At 39.0% G+C, this 18936-nt stretch overlaps 1 protein-coding gene across 5 annotated transcripts; it reads right to left on the bottom strand.

The window, feature by feature from the left end:
- Window positions 1-907: 907 nt before the first annotated feature.
- znf143b (zinc finger protein 143b) lies at window positions 908-14388 on the bottom strand. 5 transcript variants are annotated; one of them, XM_035156471.1, is made up of 15 exons: window positions 14246-14388; window positions 12034-12149; window positions 11141-11329; window positions 10855-10935; window positions 9680-9876; window positions 8707-8775; window positions 8501-8617; window positions 7429-7504; window positions 6729-6854; window positions 5700-5879; window positions 5251-5478; window positions 3991-4139; window positions 2698-2850; window positions 2203-2331; window positions 908-1252 (listed from the first exon to the last, which is right to left on the bottom strand). In XM_035156471.1, the coding sequence occupies exons 2-15, from the start codon at window positions 12137-12139 to the stop codon at window positions 1169-1171; spliced, it is 1884 nt and encodes a 627-aa protein (XP_035012362.1). In that variant the 5' UTR covers window positions 12140-12149; window positions 14246-14388; the 3' UTR covers window positions 908-1168. The 5 variants fall into 5 exon arrangements, with proteins under 5 accessions (XP_035012362.1, XP_035012357.1, XP_035012356.1 ...); XM_035156466.2 differs by having other exon boundaries at window positions 12034-12146; window positions 14246-14347; XM_035156465.2 differs by lacking the exon at window positions 14246-14388 and adding an exon at window positions 13921-14209.
- Window positions 14389-18936: the final 4548 nt, after the last annotated feature.

Here is an 18936-nt window from a genome sequence, read left to right as displayed (position 1 = left end):
TACAAGTTGACCCCTAATCCGATCACTCTCTGCAGCACAAAGTACCAATTAACCACTTTTACATGAACAAAAACCGTGCGAGGAAGTTAAAATACACAACTACCACCACAAAGCCATCTTAGAAACTGCATGTTAAGGATGAATTCTGCTTTGGGCAAGTAATTTGGATTAAAGCGTCAGCTAAATGAAATATAATGTAATTTAGACCCCCCCCCCACACCATGTTTACTTGATATAATTTCCATCTGTATAATTTAGTCAATTTAAAATAAATTAGCTCTCGTGGATGAGCCAAAACTTTGTAGTTTTAATTCCTGAATTTATTTATTTTTGCTTATACTGGTTGCTCATTTGCTTTTAAGTTTTTTTAATTTGATCATTGTTTATTAAATCAATTGCTATTGTTTTATTAGAGTCCAGTAAAAAACACAGAAATCCTAAATCAAGGTAGAATTGTTCCATTATATAAGGCTGCAATAACCGATTTACTTATCAGTCTCCCAATTGTTCATTGTTGTGAATAAAGTATGAAAAAATACCCAAAAATGCCCATCAGTATAACCTGATGCCAAAGAGAAGACGTTGAAAACATGAAAATATCTAGTTTACCATCATAGAAAACTTGCAAGTACTCACATTCCAGAAGCTGGTGAGAAAAAAAGTTAAATATTAATCAGTTTTAAATTTTGTTGCAGATAAATTTTCAGTTAATCAACTAATCTACTCTTTGTTTTACTGGTTTCTTTAAATAAAGTGCCACATTATAGCGAGGACAGATTGGGGCCCAACAACAAACTTTTGCGGGGGACTTATTATAAAATTAATCTGGTCATGATCTTAACAGATCGTAGTAAATTAACTTTACATCTGAGCAAATGTTAAGGTGTTCAAAATCAAGTACAGTCCATTAATCACACTTTTTTTTATTAGAAATAGCATTCGCTGTACACTGCACTGTACACTGTGCACCATAAACATTAGAAAGCATTTTTCTCCTCTCCCATTTCTTTTGGCTGAGGAACAAAATAGCATAGCTGAACTCCAGTTATCAAAATACTATGTACACATAAAAGCTAAGTTCTTTTGTGGAACAAAAAAACATGGAGGAAGACATGATTTCTCTTGATGAGATGGTTTTGATCCTAAATCATAGTCCATAATGAGTCCATCAATCATCCAGGCCTGGTGACTCTCCTTGTTGTATCCTTGATGCTATTCTGATGGCTTCTTCCAGCGAAGGCTGATCACTGAGCTACAGAGGAAAAGAAAACAATGTGCATCATACAAACATGGATTGACATACTGATAATCACTGTGAGTTGATCAGCACTACTGATTTAATTTATTTACTCTGGCACCCCTTTAAAGGCATTACCAGCTCCGACAGTGTGTGAACTGATTTTCCTTGATGATAGTCACATGGTGGTAAAGGTGGAAGGCTTCCTTTGCTTTAGTAATTAACATGGTTTAAGATGTTTTACATGATAAAGGTTAGTCACCAGACCTGCAACCTTTGCTGCAAATGAAGCTCCTCAGGGTTTAAGGACCTGAGTAGTTGATACATTGTAAAAACATTTACATAATATGTAGGTAAAGAAAATCTCGTTTTTCATGTAGGGAATCTGTCTGATGTAGGTACAACCAGTTTGTCATTACGTAGTCACATGGTCACCTCACCAATGGGAAACATCCAACCTAATTTAAGGTAAATTCAACAAATTTTCCTCTGCTCTTGCTAAGAATGTTTTTAGTGGTGTCAATGCAAAATGAAATAAAACCACAACTGTAAATGATTATTTATACATTTTCCTTTTTTCAAGAACAGTAAATTACATATAAAACCACACATCCCGTGGTTGTAAGTTTCAGTTTGGTCTGAATGCACCAGCAGGAGGGATGACACGTCTCCACCCCCTGAGCTAACCTACCCAGGATTTATGGTCAAGCCTTTAAGCAAATGGGTGCGAAGAGGCTGGGATCTGGGGTGTGATTATGTGGGTGGGCTTAATTTAACCATTAAGTTCTAATTGAAACTCCTGTTAGTACCACATAAAACTCCTGGCAGTATCATATTAACAAGAACATTGCAATTTTCAGCAAAAAAAAAAAAAGACTAATGTATCCAGTCTTCTTCATCATATCTTGAACTAAATGGAAACCACCCCACCATTCTAATCCCTCCTATGAGGTCGCTCTACTAACCTGCACTGCAATGTGAGTGCCGTTGGAGGTGGCTAGTAACGTGACGGGATGAATTCCATCTTGTTCTTGGCTGTAGCCGGCCTCCTCCACCGTTTGGAACGAGGCCATGTCGGGTGTCATGATGGCCACCTGAGGAAGACAGACATTGTACTCAGATCTATTTACTGTGATGTGGCGTGACAAATCAATTAGTGACCTTTTGTGACACATTTGAGGCCAGGTCCAACAGAGAATTGGTTAAGCACCATAAAGAGTTAATTTGGTAATTTGCCTTGACATGTCACAAGCACTAAAGACTGACGGTTCAAGTACTATTGACCGGTCCAAGGAAGCACATTTGTTTCTAAACTTAAGTAACTGTGACACACTCAACTCTTATTACATGACGTGTTAATGCATAACTTTTGTGTTACACACGAGACGACATGAAAATTAGATCCAAATTTGTTTTTTAATACTTCTGTGCAGTCCCCACTGAACTCTGACAGTTTTTACCTGTTCATCGGAGCCGTCTGTTGTTACCATGGTAACCGAGTGAGAACCTTGTGTTGCCAGTTCGTGGGCTGGGATGGTTATGGTTGTGCCTTCTTGGGTTACCATGGTTATTGTGCCACCCATAGCTTGTAAGTCCGCTTCAGAGATACTGACCTGATGTGAGACACAATACAGATTTAAGATTTAGTTTCATGGTAAATCACTCAGGGTCTTTGTTGAAAAACCCATTGTCCACAAATGATGTGGCCATATAGCCTTTTTGGATTAACATCAAAATACACAATATCAATCTTTATTTGTAGAGGACAAGACAGCAAAATAAGTCATACAAACTTTAAGTTTAAAGGAAAATGATTTTTTTTAAAAACTATTTGATGTATACAAAACAGTCTAGTAAAAACAAATTTAAAAAGTTCAGTCTGGTAAAAAAATCTTGTTTTAAACAGTTTAAAAAGAGATAGACAAAAAACAAGTAAAACCAGGACAATCTCTTCAACAAAGGCATGTAAGAATTTAAGAAGGGACTCAAAAGACATTACAAGTCAGCTGACCTCATTTCCTCGGGCAGATCTTCCCTGAGCCTCTGGGCCCGCACAACAAATGCTCTGTCTCTTGCTTTTCAGCCTGACTCCTAGTACAGATAACTATCTCTGCCCGAGGAACTAAAGCTAACTACCAGCATCTGAGGTACTAAAAGGTCATGGGGAGAGGTCATGAAGAACCTTAGTAGTAATCAGAAATACCTCTATTATGCCAAAATCAGCAGGTATACCAGTAGGTTTTTTAAAATGCCTTTCTGTTCATCTAGGTGTCATGTTTCTATCACTGCCGATCAAACCCATGGCTACTGTAAAGTCACTTGACCCGAGAGTGAAGGCTGATTGTAAAAGCAGTGTCACTCACAGAAGACACAGATGAATATGTCATGACAGTTTGTGGTGATAAGAGCGGACGACGTGATCTCGGCAGCAGAGTTAATACGTCACTTCCTGCCTCTGTCTGCTCCACCTCTCGCCTGAATAATACGTTAAATATAGTATAATAAAGTTGAAATGTTATATTTGCTGCTGAAGGTTAAATTAATGTTTATTGCTCAGTATATGCTGCCTCTATGAACAGAGTTATTGCAATCTATAATTACTTCCTTTTTTGATATTTTACAGGTTGGATAATGGGCGTATCTTCTGACTGCAATTTTTCTTCCATTCCTACTGCTAATAATCCGTGGTAGTGAAGACTCTTGAGTTGAACCTACTAATTTTTTTAACTGTATGGAAAGTATTTACTACTCACCTGTTGTTGTGTCCCGTCCTCCTGCGTTACCAAGGCAATGTGCTGCTGACCAACCATTTCTGAGTTCTCCACTGTAAGCTGCTCTGAGCCAGAGTCATCTGCCTCAACCACTGTAGCTGAGTAACTCACGTTAGGGTCATCAATAGCATCTGAATAAAGATACAAAGCATTTGTTAAAATTTGAAATTATGTTATTCTTATTTAATTATTTCTTATTCCATTTTTTTTTAAAAAATCAATGTATATTTCCTGTACACTTTCACAGCGTGTACATGAACTATCCTTCCTTCCTGCTGTACCTTAGTTTTTCTTTCATATACATATATTTTTGCTATATATATTCTAATGTAAGTATATTATACTTTCTCCTCTTCACCATACATCTTTGAATGAATATACTAGTGTTTATATGTGGTATCCAGCTTTGGGGGCTGTCACACATATTCCCAAAGAGTATTATTACAGTAAGCATAATAGGACTGTAACAAAAGGTTATTTTTATTCTTCATAAAAACATATTCAATATTTAAGTGAATAATATAGGTTATAAGGCCAAACTGACATTTCCCCAATTCCTTTGTGTTCATTTCTTCGACAAACAGCTTAAAACGGGAAGATATTCAGTTTATTGTCAGGACAAAATTCATCACAATTGAGAAGGTTGTTAATTGGTTGCAGATATATCTTCTGCCAAGAAGGTTATGTTTTTACCCATGCTGAGGGTTTGTTTATTTGTCAGCAGGATTATGCAAAAAGTACTGAACCGATCAGCACCAAACCTGGTATAGGGATGGGGTAAGGGCCAGGGATGAATGCATTCAATTTTGGTGCAGATCTAGTTAAAGGGGCAGATCCAGGATTTCCACTTTTCTTAACATAGTGAGAAAGAATATTTGTGTCTATTTCAGGAAATAATGTTTGCATCTTGGATCTGATTGTTATCAACAAAATGCAATAATGATTTTGATTAATCATTTGTTCCATAAAATGTTAGAAAAAGGTTAATTAAGATAATTTCCTACAGCCCAACATCATGTATTCAGAATGATAGAATGTTTTATTCCAACAAAAGACTGAACCTTTAACATAAATATATACATGTGTGAGGAAGAAAAACATCAAAATCTCTAACTGAAGACGGTAAAGCCATGAAGGCGATCAGCTAATCAACATGACTAATTGTTGCAGTTTTACATTCAAATTCAATCTAATACATTCTACAGATTTTATTAAAATTTTTATCAAGATCTTTACACTGACCTGTTGGTGGTTCAAAGTATGTCTCCTGTTCCTCCTCAATGGGCTCGGTGTCATTGTGGGCTGTGCGTTTGTGCATGGCGAGTGTGGAGATCTGTTTGTAGGTTTTCCCACAGTGGTTGCAGTTGTAAGGTTTGCAGGGCGTATGAACAACATGATGTTTGTAAAGGCTGGAGTATTCTGTGAAGCGCTTTTCACACCCAGGCACTGTGCACACATATGGTTTCTCCCCTGGAGAAGCAGGAAAAGAAATTACATAGTCAGTTTTTATTTTATTATTATTACTGTGAGAAGTTGTGACCTTACAATATTGAAGTGCCTTGATATAATGTGTGTTGTGATTCGACAGTATACAAATAATAATGAATTAAATTGAATTAAAAACACTGCTTGGTGACTCATGAATTACATGGAACAGACAAAATAACAGACTGAGGCATAGAAGGTCTCACCGGTGTGAATCCTCATGTGGTTCTTGTAGTTGGTGGCACTAGCAAAGGACCTTCCACAAGTTGGCTCAGAGCAGTAGTATGGCCGCTCACCGGTATGTGTTCGGATGTGAACTTTACGGATGTTGGAGGTGGTAAACGATCTGCCACAGCCTTCGACTGGGCATTTAAAAGGCTTCTCTCCTGCCAGACAAGAAATGGGAAGTAAGGTTTTAAAGCTAGGGTTTGCAATCCTGGAAAAGCTAGCAAGGGCAGGCTACACTTAGAAAACATGCAACAATACATCCAACCAATACATCGCACTTTTGTAAAAAGTTACGACCCCAAAACACATGAACGTGCACTGACTGACAACTTCTAGAAGCCGACTCTTCCATGACTCACTTGCCAACTTCTGGCTATCGCCTCTGCTTCAACTATGTAAGTCTGTTTGGCTCTCTGATAGTGACAGTGATTTTTGAAGGTTTAAAAAGGGAAAGTCGAGTCTAAATCAATTTTCAGTTCAATAATGTGACCAGATTTATGTGTATAAAATAAAAAGTAAATCAATTTGAAGATATAATGTAAAGTCTTAGACATGTTGGTATATTCTGTGAAACATTGATGGTCTCTCTATTAGGTAATAAAACTCTATAAATAATATAACTGCAAAAATCATCTATTTCAAAAATAAACTGGAACATCTTGGTGTTGTGCTTCTCATGATGACCATGTGCCTGAAAACTCCTCCAGCACTTTGCTGGCTCTCGGCAAGAATTCAGCTCCAAATGTCTATTCAACAGTTCCTTGCACTTCGTTCAGCCAATCCTGGCACTTGACTATTATCTGTTTTGTTTCAAAAATCAGGTGGTTTATGACTCTGGCCTATTTGTTTGGACCAAAATAACAGAATATCAGCTGTTCATATTTTCAGCTCCCACCAGAAGCACAATTGCAGTTTAACCCTGTGTCACAACCATGACATAAACAAGATATCTATACAGCTTCAGGCTTAATGTATACTGCAGTGACATTATGACTGTGGTCGAGTACCTGTATGAGTCCGTGTATGCTTCTGAAGGTCACCGGAGGTTTTGAAGGACTTGCAGCAGTTCATCTCCTGACATCTATATGGCTTCTCCCCTGTGTGTGTGCGTGAGTGACTCTTCAGTCCATACCCTAAAATAACCATGAAACAGAAAAAGAGTCACAGACATTCACTGAAGTCCTTATTCCTGGTCAACACATTGAATAACAGCACCCCAGCACACAGCATTTAATCTGATTTAAAAGGTTTAATTATTGGTGCCCATCAATAGACGATTTCCAAAGTAATTTGCCCCAAATGTTCTGATGTCCTATCTCTTTCTTCTCTGAAATATGCAAACTCAAGAGACACAACATAAGTATAATATGTTCCAATGTGTTAAACCATTTTACACATTAAGGCTGAGTTATAATGGCCAGAAAGGATATTTTTTATTTTAAGAATACTATGATGTCACAGTAAGGACGACCTTCGGGATATAAAATCGAATGTAATGTAAATGTAATGAAATTCCCTTTAGGTGTTCCAGAGATACGTTCAAAAGAACCTCTGACCACTAATTTATAATCAGTCGTTTGTGAAAAAGTTAAAGAGAAAATTCAGCTTGAAAACATAATGCCTCTGGTCATTACCGTCGCCAGTGTGGAGGCATAAAACTATATGAATATGTTTAAAAGTGACAAAAACAACGTTCACCACTGATACCTGTAGCAAACTTCTTCCCACAGCCTGGATAGTCGCAGACATATGGTTTGTCTCCGGTGTGGGAGCGTTCGTGTACCTGTGAAAAGCACAAAAAACACTGTTCAGCAGTGAGGCTAAGAAATTAACATGTAGTTAACAAATAGGGCTGCACGATATTAGGAAAACAAATGCTATATGCGAAAACGATTTTGAATATTGCAATGAAGATATGACAAATACGAAGTCTGGGGCAGACACCCAGGGAGCCACTAAGTCCACTTACAGTTTTAATGTTTGGAACGTGAAAAGTTATTTTGTTACAGTTCTTACCGGCTCCGTCAGTAATTTACTGCTCCTCTCTGTGACTCTATCATTCGCACTGCGCCAACTGCATCTAGCCAATCCGAGCGCGCCCCGTCCAATGACACTGTTTGTGTGTGCGAGTGTGTGTGAGAGAGAGAGGGAGAGAGCAGGACGGCTGATGAATTTTGATGATGTTGTGGCATCATTTCAAACATATCAACATTTAAACCGTAAAAAGTCATCATCTGAGAGAGCGAGAGACAGAGACAGAGCGAGCGAGAGAGAGAGAGAGAGAGAGAGAAGCTGAGTCTCTGTGTGTGTGTGTGTGCGTGTGTGTGTGTGTCTGTGCCGTTACTTTTCCCTCAGGTTGTGGGACTATCATAAATAAGCTATGCAAGTCATTTATATAAACAACCGCTTATAGTAACGAATTTGACCGAGGACAAACCACAACTAGAAGTTTCCACAGTAGAATTTAGTGTGGAGGAGGCAGAGGCGGCACGAGATTTGACAATGTCGCCACAATTCTCTGTTCTCTCGCTATTCTCTTCTTCCAACAATGATTCATTGACGCAAAAACCAGACGCAAAAACGAGAGCAATCCATCTGATTGGCCAAGCTGTCTTTTGCGATACGTATACATGTTGATATCGCGATGACGATACGTTTTCGATACATCGTGCAGCCCTAATAACAACATCATGGGAATATGCTTCTAATATCTGCTAATACTATCTTTAAACAATCACATACATGAGTAGAGACAAGCAAACACAACATCCACACTGACCTTGAGATGATGGGCAGTGGTGTAGAGTTTACCACACCCCTCGTATTCACAGCGGAAAGATTTTTCTCCTACATTTGTCACCCTTGCTTGCCTGTTGTCTTGACCCTGTAACACAATCTGAAACAAGAATGGGTTAGACGTCATTGTTCAACCTCAATAAAAGGATAACAAGTCATGAAAAGAAAACAGTAGAAAAGATTCTGTACCCGCATGTGAACGCCATTGTCTCCTTCCACTCTGCTGAAGGGGCCTAAGGGGTTTTCTATATTCTCCACCTTAGGAAAAATTTACAGTACATACCGTCAGAATTATTATGAACATTCCCAGTCAAGGGAAATACATGGATCAAGACACACAGGTATGTCATCTAGATCTGTAAAAGGTTAAACAAGATAAACCCCAAGGTCTATATTTCAAAATCTAACCAGGTTAATATCAATATACGGTACATTAACAAATGCTTCATATTGTTTTATCTATACAGATTGCATAAATTTCAGCTATTACAAAAAAAAAAAGAATATGAAAAATAATGACACTTCGGGATCCAAAGGCTGGTAAAGGAGCAAAATGACACAATTTAAAAGAAACATTGTCAGTACAGAATTTGTACACAGAAAATACTCTACACAAAATATAGTATATGAGCATATCAGTTAAAAAAAAAAAATATATATATATATATATATATAACATCAATGGCATGTAAAATTCTAGATATTAAAATAGTATATATACACACACAATAGAAAAGTGTACACATACAACATATATAAATTGATGGATAGATTATTCCAAAGAATTCAAACTTCCAGGTTGTTGTTTTTTTCCCACTAATTAGCCAAACTGGTGCCACACCAGCACCGTTGGAGGCATAATAGGTTTATGGATGGTTTATGAGGTCTCATGGGGGTTCATTAGTTTATAAAAAGGAATCAACCTTTGACTGTTTAGGTCTTCCACCCAGAAGGTTATACAGTTTTTTGACCACTGCTGCAGCTTGATGCTGCAGTTGTTACTCATGTTCTGAACTCTTGTGATTGATTTTTTTATTATTGGAAAGAATTTCAGGTTTATTGACACTCAGCATGTCAGGGTTTTTTTCAACCGTGTTGCTGACCCTCAGTGACCTAAAGCACTGCCTTAGCCTCTATTAGTACACTGATGTGGAATGTCTACCTTGGTGGTATACTGTTCAAGCACGCTGATGGTCTCAGGGTCGATGGCAGTGCCTTCAGTCTGCAGGTCTGCGATGGTACCGTCAGCCTGGATGGCCAGGATGGTGTTGGACTGGGGCATGTGCACTGTGTGCTGGATGTAGGCCGTGCTGCCATCCTCCAGCTGCACCTCCTGCAGGCCGCTCTGGTCATATGTATCTTCACAGAAACAAGGAGAAGGAAGTAGAGACAGAAATAAGATAAAGAATCTGGCCTTGAGGTATTTGTTTATACAGAGAGAATGGATGCTTTCATACTGTACAGATCTGTAGACAAAGTATGTGCTACTATGAACAAAACCATTTATCTGTACGACAGGTAAAATGAAAAACTACAGGAATGTATTTTTGTAAATCCTTTTAAATTTGTATGAACAGTTTTAAAATGATCATAAATAAAAAATATAATATAAAGAATAAAAAGCCAGCCGTAAGAATATTTCAAGATGTTTCACTGATTGACAACGCAGTGTGTTTGTAAACACACTAAGCTTTCTACTTGCACACAACTTTTCGTTTAGGAGGTGTTATGAACAAGATATAGCAGAGGAAATTAGGTGTGCCAGACCAATAAATTATTTTATTACTTAATTTCTCTAATTTGCTCTTGTCTCTTCATTCTGAGTTAAATGGTAAATGGTCTGTATTTATATAGTGCTTTTCTAGTCTTGCCATTCACCCCCATATTCATACAGTGCATCTATGGGCAGCACGTTTTCTATAAGAACGGCACAGCCGTCAGGGGCTATTTGGGGTTCAGTATCTTGCCCAAGGACACTTCGGCATGCAGATGGGGAAGACTGGGATCGAACCGCCTTCTGGTTAGAGGACCACCGCTTTACCCCTTCACCCAAAGCAGCGACTTTTCAGTTTTAAGACTGTAATGTTTTGTCTTAAACTAAGAAGAATAAGAATAAAAAGTTATTCTTCAAAAATGACTTGCAGAATTACCTGGATTTAAGCAACTCATGAAACATGTCAAAGTTCATTCATAACTGAACGACTTTAATTCTTCAAATTTGTATGAGATTCAATTTGATTTCCAACAAAGATAAAAAGTTTATAACAGTAATGAAGAGAGTGAAAAAAGGAACAAAAACTTTTCTGAAAAAAGTTGTAGGTGATAAATGTCTTTTACCTTTGGGTGTGTGAATATAGGCTGTTGTTCCATCTTCAAGCTGAACTGCCTGTCCATCTTCAAGCTGTAAACTGTCCACTCCTACAACAGAAAAAATATATATAAAATAATATAATAAATAAATTACAAACAGTGATTTGAATGCATTAGGTAACCCAGATGAAATACAAATACACCTGTTTCCTATCAAGCTACAAAACCTTGCAACAGTGGTGGGTGGTTTGCCAGCTCACAACAGAGTCAGAACGAGAGTACTATTCTGTGTGGAGATACAGCAGTGTTTTACCTGATTTAGGCATCGACACATGCTGAACGTAGGCAGCAGATCCGTCCTCCAGCTGGATCACCTGGCCGTCCATGATGTGTCCGTCCGAAAAGGAACCTTTGGAGTCATGTTGGATGTATGCAGTGGATCCATCCGCTAGAGTGACAGCCTGCAGGCTCACTGTGTCCATGCCCTCCATCTGATCTCCATCTGGGGAATTATTTGACAATAAATATACGTTAATTGTCAACTTAAGAAGTAAGAACACTGCATTGTGGCAGATGTAAGATCAACGTGTTACGGCTTGTTGTTTTCTAAAAGGATAGAATACTGATACTGGTACCATCTTTGTATCGATAGTTCACTTTTAAAGTCAATATTAAAGTTCCTTAATTAGATGATTTTTCTATTTCATCCCAATTTTGATTAAAGTTTAAATCAAATATGGTAATTCAACATGACAGCTCCTTTCCTATCAATTTTCAGGTATCTCTTTTATGAGACAATCAGCCTTCCCAACTGTCTGTATTACTATGTGCAGAAAAATCAAATCTCATATTTTATTACCATCTATTGAAAGATCTACATTGCCTCACTATAAGTAGCAAAGAATAAAATGACTCAACTCTTTTATATATATATTTTGCATAGTCTGGATTGTTTATAGTAGAAGCTAATAAAACACACACACACACACACACACACACACACACACACACACACACACACACACACACACACACACACACACACACACACACACACACACACACACACACACACACACACACACACACACACACACACACTACAGGAATGAAGATTAAAATAAGAGAAACATTTGAACAATTGTCCAAAGCTGTAGTGTAATATTGACAATAAGTGGTATCAGAGGGTCAAGTGCGGACACTCACCTGCCACTGTCACAGCCTCCGTCAGACAGAGAGTGACCGGCTGCCCGTCGGCATCGTGAAACTCTGCCATTCCCTGCGAGTCCCGATTTATCTGGGCCAAGAGCATGCTTCAGCTGCTGGAGTGACACATGCAGGAGACACATTTGAAACGGTCATGTCAGAGACACACAATGGCATGATGCACTGTGCAATATGATAGAGCTACTGGTCCGTTGATGGTAGTAAGACACTTGTTACTAGATGGTACAAATAATTTGTAAAATCAACATACAAAAGTCTTCCCAATAAACTGATGGGTCCCTATTAACCCTGTTTTCCTCTCACATGTCCAGATTTTCTATGCTGAAAGACTGAAAATGGGCCTTGAAAAAACAAACCGAAATAATAAAGGTCTTATAACTAATTCAAAACAGTTATGTTTAAATAAGGGCATTAAGGGTAGGACAATAAAGCATTACTTATTTTTCTTTCTATATACTTTACTCCAGATCTTCTTAAGGATGAATAATTATCTATGTGTGACAATGTTCTAAATATAATTCTAAATTTAAAAAGTACAACGTGACCTGAACATAACATACAGTTACATGTCAAAGCTGAACACGGTTAACAAGGAGCAGCTATTTAAGACACAGCTACACAGGATTAGCAGGGAGACTAAAGTTTAAAACACAGCGTCAGATTTGTGAAACCCAATTCTATTTATGAAAATACAAAAAACTGCATTTTGCTGGGTGCTTTCTTATCATCTAGACATCAGACCATGTCCAGATCAAACCACTGAACCTGGATTTATCTAATCTGGACCACAAATTAAGCATGAGCTCATAACACAGTTTGAAATAAGGTTAAGGGGATTCCACAACCTTGTTAGTGTCAATGAAAGCTGCAATTAAGAGTCAATTAATCTATCAATTTAAAATTAACAATGCATGATCATTTTGAGGGTTGTAGTTAAGTCTCAGGTGCTGTTCCAATGCATGTTGTTGACAGGTGTTCCTTTTATTTTGTCCAACACATTAAAACCAACGAGTGTAAGCTAAACGACAGACAAACAACAGTTCAACAGTATCCTCGTTCACTTTGATTAAAGCAGGTTAACTGCAGGACTGCTGTATGAGACTGCATCAGTTTGACATGCATGTTCCTGTCAAACAAGTGAGTACATCAACATAGAAATGAAATAATCTATATCTTAAAACTGGATTCTGACAAGAGGTACACACTTCAAGTCCAAGCCTCAAGTTCAGGCGACAACACAGAACTATCTTTAAGACCTGTGTCCTGTCAGTGACTGTGTTTTCATGGAGCATAATCCCAGACATATTTCTATATAATGACAAACTAAATTGTAAGTGCTCCGCTAAAACACCAAGCCTGGTGCTCTGGAGCAGTAGGGAAGTTGTCATCAAGCTTTGTTTACACCTTCGCTGAACAAATAGATTTAGCTTCTTTTATAACTGGTATCGAAGACCAGCATTTGTGGGACTTTCCTGTTACTATATTTGACTTGTTTTCACCTGGCTCTGCCCTGATGTCAGTGTCTGCTGTCGTCGGTGCTGTTTTTGGCGCTTGTTGATTTGAATAGTAGTATCTGGGGCTAGCTAGTTAGCAAGCTATGCTATGATGTACACATGTACGAGTTGCCACACATGTCGCTATGAACATAAACATAATGTGACAAGTGTGTTAAACCGACGGTGTTGTCCGGCTGACGGTGGCTGGTTAGAGCACCGCCGGCATGTGTGTACGGTCACATACGGTTATAACGCCCTGTCATAACGGAGCTAGCGTGCTAGCCACCATGCTAACTGCGGTGGTAACAGCGCAAAAACCCGCTGTCACGACTTTAATTCCACGGCTATCATGACACTGTTTCTCCAATACCGTCAGGTTAGAAGCGAACACTTGGTAGTAGTTAGTATCGGGAGCCCCTGCTGACTGTGTGTGGAAGCTGGAGGGGAAGCTAGCTGCCTCCGTGTAGCTTCAAGCCGTGGAATTAGCAACGCAGTTCGGAAACAAGACCGGGGAACCGCTGCGCTAAGAAACGATAACATAAGCATTTTGACCCGCTGGGTGTCACTTTATTTAAGCCAATTCTGTCCTTTCTACGCGTGTTCAGAGTCCCAGCCGCAGCCTGTCGCGCACCCCTCCTAGTAGAGATGGCTGTAGGAATAATGCACACTGGGTAAAAACCAATTTATAAACTAACCTCCGAAAAATTTCCAACAATTCCTCCTGTTCGACCACCATGCACCAGTGCAGGAAACGCTCCGTGGTGCCCGCACGCCGGGAACATGTACACCAGCACTGTCCTCCGGCCCGCCTCCCCACACACCAGGCCCCATGGTTGGCTAGAGACTCACAAATCCCGCTGCTATTGGTCAATCAACATGTCCATCATCGAGGATTCGCCTCTGGTATTGCAGTTATTCATCTTCCCGGGCCCCTGCAAGACGCCATTCCGCGTCGGTTTTCGTATTGTCTGAGGGTTTGGACTGAAAAAGCGAAGCGCCCTCGTCGGAAATTAATATTCAAACTTCCTCACAGGACGAGTTCTGACTGAGGCTGGTGTGGTCGGAGCCGCACTCAGCCGCGGGATGTGGTTAAGTTTGTTTTTTCTGCGACGTAAACAGCGACGTGTGTGAGGTTTTTCAGCCTCCATGTTGAAAACAAGGCGATGTGGGAAAAACAGGGGGAATGTGGGCAATGGAGTGAAGAGCGCTGTCCGGCCTACATCTGTCAGACTGTGAGGCTAACGTCACATCTGGAATATACAGGCGAAAAATCAATCCATGAATAAATGAAAAACACAACAAATGCAGATGTTTCCACACATGTTAATTTACATGGTGTAATTTGTCAATCATGCCATAATTCATCATCATTATTCACAAAGTTCATTTGAGTAATCCAAGGGATAAAGAAACTTGTCCTTCTTGATGGGAGTGGTCCCCTCTAAGACTTTGACGACCTTTTACCCACAGGGTAACTGGGTGAATTATGAAAATTATGTGATTCGTATTCTTATATAGTTCAGCACCAATGGGATAATGGTCCATGTTAGACAGTGCTCAACATCACCATCATCAAAAGATGAAATGGAGGAATATTTTTGAAAGAAATGTTGTGCCCTTCCCAGATTCATAAAATCTCTTTAAAGGTTCAGTGTGTAGAATTTAGTGACAACTAGTCGTGAAGTTTTGTTGCAGCTGAATATCCCTCACCTCACCTTCTAAACATGAAAGACAACCTATATGGAAGACTTCAGTTGTCTTAAAATGAAAAAAATGTGTTTAGTTTGTCCAGTTTGTACGACTGTAAACAAAAATTTGGCGGCCTCCGTAGAGAGGACCCGCTCCAGATGTAAATATAAAGGGCCCATTCAAGGGTAAAGAAAACAACCATTCATACAATTTAGATGAAACACACTAGTGAGAACATCACAAGGATTATTTTATATTCAATTTCTGCCACTAGATCTCTTTCACCTAAATCTTACACACTGAACCTTTAAGGTCGCATTGAAGCTGAGCTGTTGGCTCATGGTGGCCCAACATTGTTAATGTTGGTTTCTCCTTTAATTTGTAACCTGTCATGTACAGTGCACATTTACATGAGGTCTACATTGTTGCAAAATGCATAATGTCTAAATATAAAGTGAGCTACATAAAGACAATACAGTTAACTTGCACTATTTATGAAAAACATCATTCTGCACAGTTTTTATTATGTTCATATTATCTCCATCTTTAAGTGAATTTCCCAGCGTGGGATCAATAAATCTTATCTGATTATAAAATAATCTATAGTATAGTATAGTATTTTATTGTTTGTGCTGTTTGATCAAATGCCCAGGCACATGTTCACTCTGAGGACAGGTACAGCAAGGCGTACTTAATAACCTGTTCACCTCTAAAATCATCATACAGTTGAATCATGTCTGATGATTTGGTTTGTGGTGCTGTTAAATTGTATTGGATTATGCAGCCTCCAAAAAAATTGAAGCAGCACGTACAAGCCTCCGATGTCCCTTTTGTCTTCAAATTCAGAGGCAAAGAATTTCACAGTATGGCTCCAGGCCTGCAGAGCGCAGCTTTACTGAAGGTCTTTAGTTATTGGTTTAGTGAGCAACAGAGTCTCAACCAGGATATACACTCAGCGGCAACGTTGTAAGGTACACAATTACTTACATATTCCACAACCCAGCTGTCCTGCCATGGAGTCGTTTTTTATGATGCACATAATATGTAATTTCAATATTCAAAAGATGTTAATTCAGTGATATTTTAGCACTGAGGTCATTGTTAGCAGTGGTGTTAGAAACATGGTTTTGGTACATATCCCCCCAAAAAGTCGTGATTCTTTTGTCATGTGTTCATGGTGAAAGTTCATATGTCTGACGTCTCTTTCTGTTGTTTCTGGTGTTTCTTTGAAATGTTAATCAGCATCTTTTTGTCCAGTTACAAAGCAATGCCAGATTAGACAGTAGAATCTAGCTTGTACAGTTTTTTAAACTAAACTTTTAGCATCGATCACATACGTATAGATAAATCACTGACAAAAAAAAGATAAGTGCAATATAAAGGAAAATATTTATCATGAAAATAAAAATAGGAAATAAATTGAAAAAGACAAGTGTGCGAGAGTATAGTAACAAAGAAAATTCACCTAAAAACACAAATTATGATATGTTTTTGACATACATTTCATTCATGAACACAAAAACGTGGGGTTATTTGTTCGTGTATTAACATTTAGGTATATGGAATTTGGCGAGAAGCAAATAATGAGGGGAAAAGCATCACTATAATCAAGACAACGTGGTATAATATTTCTACAGTCAAAGTTAAAGTCAGAGACAATATTGTCAACATTAACAGAGTTAAAGTGTTTCTACTGCGCGCCATGGACATTGATGTGCACGATCTAACGACAACGCCGCGCGCCAGCGGAAACAACGTCATTTGTGGCGCGTCGCCGGACGCGAGTGCAAGAGCGAGCATAAACCTGCCGTTATGGAAGAGCTGAGAACAAAACCACCCGCCACGAAGCGGAAAAAAGAGGAAGAAGAGGACGGAGGACTCGGAGGGATAGAACTGGAGACAAGGCTGAGCGAGCAGGTCCGCCTGCACAGACACCTGTATGACCACTCCATGAGGGAGCACAGAGACCACCACATGGCTCAGAAGTCCTGGAGGAAGATCGCGCAGACTCTCGGGAAAGACGAGGTTTACTGCAGGAAACTGTGGAAGAACATCCGCGACCGCTACGTCCGGGCGAAGAAACGCGTACACGCTCGCAGCGGCGAGGATGAAGAAGAGAAGCCGTTACCGATCGTCTTGGACATGGATCATTGCAGACTGCGTCGTTGGTTTTGAGAGAAGGACACGGAGGCAGAAGACACTGATTTTACTGATACTATCATATCGTTTTTCAAAAAATTAACAACGCTCAGCGGCATGAACATGTCGATTTACCACAAGTTGACATGGTTCCCTGTGGGGTCTTAATGAAATGTCTGTAACATACTTTGGTCAAAATACCACAAGGATCATTTAAAACAGCACCTTTTTACCTCTGTATAAACAGCCCTCCACAGAGTGACCTGTTTTGAGTGCCTGTTCCTTTAAATGCTAATGATAGTTCCTGTGGTGGTTAGGTTTGTACAGTTTTGTATAGTCTGTACTGAACGTATTGAATCTACTGGAGCCTCAATTTCCTCTTGGATTAATAAAGTGTGTGTCTCACTTATCTTCTCGACAGTAACTCAGCACATCTTGCTCGGTGTAGTTAAGAGTAAGAACAGCAGCACGAAAACTAGAATCACCGCACTTCTGTTGTATGCCTCAACCAGTGCCGTTTCAGTGTACATATTTTTACATATTTTTTTCCCAGATTCATATAAGGTCACTGTGACCTTTGACCACTGAAACATAATCACTTAACTGAAAATCTTTGTTCAAGTAACAATTGATAAGTTGAATAAATTCCCTCAAGCAGTCTGCAGACGTGATACAGGTAACAGTAACATGAGGTCACTGTGATCTTGACTTTTGACCTCCAATCACCAAATATCCAATTCAATTTTGAGTCCAAGTTAATGTTTGTACCCAATTTGAAGAGATTCCCTGAAGCTGATCTTAAGATATCATGTTTAAGAAAAACAAACATAATTCGAAAGGCCACCGTGGCCTTTGGCTACCATAATGAAATCCAAGTTCAAGTGAATGTCTGGGCCAAATGTGAAAGAATTCCTCCCTGTCCCAAAAATATCGCATTCACTAGGCAAAAATCATGCTTTGTGAGGTCAAAGTGACCTTGACCTTTAACCTTTGACCACCAAATTCTATTGAGGTCATCTTTGAGTCCAAGTTAATGTTTGTACATCAAGTTGATATTAAGATATCACATTAAAAAAAAAAGACATGTGACCTTGACCTTTGACCTTTGGCTACCAAAATCAATTGAGTTAATCCTTTTGTCCAAGTGAATGTTTGTGCTGAATGTGAAAGTATTCCTTGTTGGAGAGAGAGATATCACCTTCACAAGGCAAAACATGTGCGATGACCTTGAACTTTGACCACCAAATTCTAATTATTTCATCCTTTAGTTCAAGTGAATATTTATACCAAATTGGAAGAAATTCCTACAAGGCATTCTTGAGATATCGCATTCGGACGGACAACCCCAAAAACATGTCTAGAGGCACAAAAAACGCTGGAATAACAACAAAAAGTAAACGTACACAACATTTTCAGTTTCTCAGTTAGTGATTCATGGATCTTGATTACTGAAGATTACTGATATCTATTAGTGTGTAATTTGGTGCAGCTTGACTGAATTTAGGGGGACTGTAGGGCCTTGGCTGAGGTCTGAGCTCTGAGTGCCAGTCAAGTTTCA

Source organism: Hippoglossus stenolepis, chromosome 5 (assembly GCF_022539355.2).
Source record: "Hippoglossus stenolepis isolate QCI-W04-F060 chromosome 5, HSTE1.2, whole genome shotgun sequence".
Taxonomy (NCBI): domain Eukaryota; kingdom Metazoa; phylum Chordata; class Actinopteri; order Pleuronectiformes; family Pleuronectidae; genus Hippoglossus; species Hippoglossus stenolepis.
Note: the sequence above shows the minus strand (reverse complement) of the source record. Positions and strands in the feature narration are given on the sequence as shown.